Raw genomic sequence first — 4554 nt, 5'->3', positions numbered from 1 at the left:
GAAATATTTTTTTTTTTAAACCTTTCGTAACACGACTTATTTTGACCTTACAGGCCAACGATTGCGACCTGAGCAACAAGCAGGTGGCCAACATTAACGACGTGTGCGATTCGATGAAGCAGCAGTTGCTGTTCCTCGTAGAGTGGGCCAAGTTCATCCCGGCCTTCACCGAGCTGTCGCTGGACGACCAGGTAAGCACTTTTTTTCTCTCGATAGTTAGTTTTGCCTGTAGCTGCTTCTAAACTCCACCACGAGACAGACTGGGGTTTGCAAATGCTGTTCCGCGCGCGCGCTCGTGCGTGCGTGTGTGTGTGTGTGTGGTGTGTGTGTAAATTCAACTCTGTTCAGTGTTTGGCAACATTTTTGGATGCCATACAATAATAACAAAGAGGTTTCTTTCCTCATTCGAAATGGTGTCTTCGCGGTGGGTGGCGCTCGCTGTGGACGTTTCTTTGTCTTATTGTATCACGCGCATGCGTGCGGGCGGGCTCGCCGCTACATTGCTGTTTGGCTCCCGTGGAGCCCCGTAGGGGTAGGCAACCCACCCGCATGCCTGCATTGCGGTACGGTATAACTACCACGTAAAAGTGGGCCTCGTGAACCGGCCCACCCACCCGATATTTTTTGACAGAAGTAACTATTTATGCCCGAAATTTTCGCCATGTAACAAAATTTGTTGCTCACTCGATCTCGATGTAAATATTAATACGCCGTTGTTGGCGTCCTCCAGGTGGCACTGCTGCGCGCGCACGCGGGAGAGCACCTGCTGCTGGGGCTGGCGCGCCGCTCGCTGCACCTCAACGACGTCCTGCTGCTCGGCAACAACTGCATCGTGCCGCGCTACTCGGCCGACTCGTCCGTGCCGCCGGACCTCGACATCTCCCGGGTGGGCACCCGGGTCATGGACGAGCTGGTGCGGCCGCTCCGGGAGGTGCAGATCGACGACTCGGAGTTCGCCTGCCTCAAGGCCATCGTCTTCTTCGACCCCAGTAAGTAGAGCTGACACATCTGAGAATGGGCCGGAGAGATTATTGGTGGAGGATTCATTTCTGAAACTAAAAGAAGTGTAAAGGTGGACTCGAGAGACGGGTTGAGAGTTGAGAGACAGGGGGCAACCAGTTTCACGACCAACCACTTGTTGCTGCAGATGCCGCCGGCCTGAACGAGCCCCAGCGGGTCAAGTCGCTGCGCTACCAGGTCCAGATGAACCTGGAGGACTACATCAGTGATCGGCAGTACGACCCCCGGGGCCGCTTCGGCGAACTCCTCCTCACCTTGCCCGCGCTGCAGAGCATCACCTGGCAGATGATCGAGCAGATCCAGTTCGCCAAGCTGTTCGGCGTCGCCAAGATTGACTCCCTGCTGCAGGAGATGTTGCTGGGAGGTGAGTACCTTTTGTGCTGATTCAGTTGTGGTGTTAAGTTTTTAAATATGATTCACCCTCGTTTTGCGGGCTATATTTTGGAGTTTTGGACGGGGCTAAGTAGGGGGCTACTTCATGGGATGCTTATGCTGATGCTGGTTTCACTTGCGAAATATATGGGATCAAAAAGAATTTATGAATAAATCGTATGGTTTTTATTTTTAAATAGTCAACAAAACAAGCAATGTAATTAATCGCCTAAAAGATTTCACATTTAATTTGAATTTTTTCTTGCATTTACCCTTCTATACATTCAATTTTGCATTTCCTTTTTTTGCTCTTAATGGGTTTTCTCTCTATCGTGTGCTGGTGGGTTTTTCCCCGCTCTCCGTTGTGTGGCTTACGGCTTTCTTCTCTTCTCTTTTGGGTTCTCTCGCAGGGCTCTCCACTTTTGTGCTTTCAAGCTGAGCTTCTCTAACCCCTGCTCTTGACAGTGGCTGTCTACGTTGTCGCAGGCGCCTCCGCGGAGAACATGGCCAGCACGTCGGGGGCGGCCGCGGCCCAGGCTGCCGCTGCGCAGGCTGCCACGGCCTCGGTGGCCTCGGTGGCCTCGACGCACGCCTCGGCCTCGACCAACGGCTCTCCGGCCTCTGCCCACGGGTCCGCCGGCCACCACCACTACCCCAGCTCCAGCTCACCGTGCCCCGGCAGCCCGTCCAGCCCCGGCCTCAGCCCGGCGGCCGCGGCCTCCTCCAACGGCCACCGCTCCAACGGTTCGCCTTCCGGGCTCCACCACGAGCTGCCTGGCCACGGCCACCACATGGAGGCTGACTCGTACCGCATCGCCTTCAAGCAGGAACCCGAGACCAGCTTCTGATCGCGTTCGCACCACAATGCGCGCACAAAGATCCAGGCGAGAAATGATATGGCCCAAACCCCGTGGTTGCTGCATCAAATCGATGTGTATTCCAGCAGTTGTAAACCGAATCGATGTCCTCTCGCCCCGTCATTTTTAACTGGTTCAAAAAACTTGTTATTTTCTGTAATCTAGTGCGTCTTGTCCTGCGAGTCTATTTTTATGTTTTTAATCGAATGGTTAGAAGGAAAGAACTTTTGCCTCCTGGATTTTTTTAAATGGATAGAGGAATGGCATACTTTCAACTGGACCTCTTTCAAAATGATCAACGAGCGTTCCAAATTAACTGCACAGTCTGTTTACAATTCAATGTATTTTTTTGCAAATTATTTTAATAATGGACAATTGAAATGATTTTTGGCAGCATTGTGTTCATGTTGTTAAAAATAATATTTGTCGATAAATCAGCAATGTCTTTTTAAATATTTATAAAATGTTGCTTTTTATGGTTTTTATGTCCTATGCTGAGCCGGTCTCATTATATTTTTGTTTGTAAATAAACCACATTTGTGGTTGTTCAGTCAAAGCTGTGCATGATGTAAATGTATGCATCCCCGACAAAGCAATCTTCCTAACAAGTATTACCTTGTCCCTTTTACTTGGGCTCAGAACGATAATGATGTAAGTGTGCCAAAAAGACTCCTTGGTGATGTGAGTATGAAATCGCTCTCTTGATGAGTCAAATGCATTTATTTGCTGGGGTCTTATTGACTTGCATAGTGCAGCCAATATTTCTTAATATTTGCTCAAAATATTTCTCTGTGCAGGGTATATTTCTTGCTCAACTACTATTACTAATGCAAGTGTCAGTAAAAATGTGTACACTATTATTATGGTGAGGGCTCATTGCATGGAGATGAATTACATTCATATGTGCATCAGGAAGAGCAATGATGCAGCTCCTCTATAAAATAGAGATGCATTTAAGAAGGCCTTTCAAAGAAAGTGTTACAGGGTATTTCTGATACATTCCAAAGAAGCATTGCCATACGTTATTGTTTTTCTTTATTGTCTCAAACAAATTAAGATTATATCAATCTTTGATTTTTGCTCATTGTACTTTAAGTCCCATTTTTGTTGGATGTTTTTATTCCGAGTGTCATTGTATGCTACGTTTGTGTTGTTAGTGTCTAAGTCTTATGTAATTACGCGTCAGCAATTGGCGTATCAAAGTATCCAAGTAAATAAACTAGGTGTGTTTATAAAACGACAGCGCCATTATTTATCGCAACGGGCAACACGGGCCACAACAAAACCGGCAACTCTAAAACAAGCACGCGACGAGAGTTTGGACGTCATCCCTCCCCAAAAGTGACTCACATCATCGCCGCACTAGAGCAGAGTTCCGTTGAAAAGCGGGGAAGGGCCATTGGGTCCGTCCGGACTTCGGACCGCGACTCAGCACCGCTGCACCAGGCTCCCCCCTTCTTCCCGCGCCAGCTGCCGGCCCGCCGGGCCTAAAGCCGGGCCTCGCGATATCTCTGCAAATCACTCACGCGCGCGCGACCAACGTATCGGGTGGGCCTGGCCTGCACTGGAAGCCGAACCGGGCGAGAACGCCTTCAGCACTCGGGGGTAGGCAACACAACCGACAGCGAAGTCCGGCGGGCGTTGTCCGTTGTCCCGCCCGCCCGCACACGGCCGGGCTTGCTTATTTTTGCTTGTTTATCTACATGTATATTCACAGCATATGGCACTCAGATAGTTTTTGTTCATTTTACTCGATATAGATTAAAGAAGATTATCGTTTGTAGAAGTGAAGATAGGGCTCGTTATCGAGTCGCGTTCATTTGTAAATACGAGGTGAAGGCCTCACGGTGTAAATGGATTAACGCGTCTTACGCACGCCCTCATTGCCTCATTGTTTCTCTGGATACATTCTTCCGCCCCACGCAGCTCGCGGAGCGCTGCTCGTGGTCCCCTATGCCACAGGTGGTGGGGCGCAAGTTGTAAAATTACAATTTGTAATCGTAAAAATACATGCAGTTTGCATCGACTTCAAATCCCTTGGCTAGTAAAAAATGTGCTGTCGTAAATTTACAACTTGAATTAAAATTCGAGTTTACAATTTTAACGATATTTTTCACAGTGGCCCGCCGCGGCGGGCTGCGCGCCACCGAGCTCACCTGTCCAGTCTGAGTCCATCCAGCGACTGCTCCACTGTGGAGTCGTCGGGGAGCCCCTCGGGAGAACCCGTCACGGTCATATCGAGTGGGAAATTTAGGGAGCGATCTGGAAATGTGGGGAATGTCAGGTAAAATGGAAATAAAAATCT

General features: G+C 49.2%; 1 protein-coding gene across 1 annotated transcript in view; it reads left to right on the top strand.

Annotated features, from left to right (window-relative positions):
• Window positions 1-3486, top strand: part of LOC113206647 (hepatocyte nuclear factor 4-gamma) — a gene marked incomplete in the record, with an annotated part of 23273 nt that extends 19787 nt beyond the window's left edge. Inside the window, 4 exon segments of the mRNA XM_052272812.1 lie at window positions 54-191; window positions 731-989; window positions 1148-1384; window positions 1858-3486. Of these exon segments, the coding sequence (XP_052128772.1) occupies window positions 54-191; window positions 731-989; window positions 1148-1384; window positions 1858-2240 (1017 nt within the window).
• Window positions 3487-4554: the final 1068 nt, after the last annotated feature.

The sequence above is a fragment of the Frankliniella occidentalis genome, unplaced genomic scaffold (genome assembly GCF_000697945.3).
Source record: "Frankliniella occidentalis isolate FOCC.00 unplaced genomic scaffold, Focc_3.1 Scaffold7, whole genome shotgun sequence".
Taxonomy (NCBI): domain Eukaryota; kingdom Metazoa; phylum Arthropoda; class Insecta; order Thysanoptera; family Thripidae; genus Frankliniella; species Frankliniella occidentalis.
Note: the sequence above shows the minus strand (reverse complement) of the source record. Positions and strands in the feature narration are given on the sequence as shown.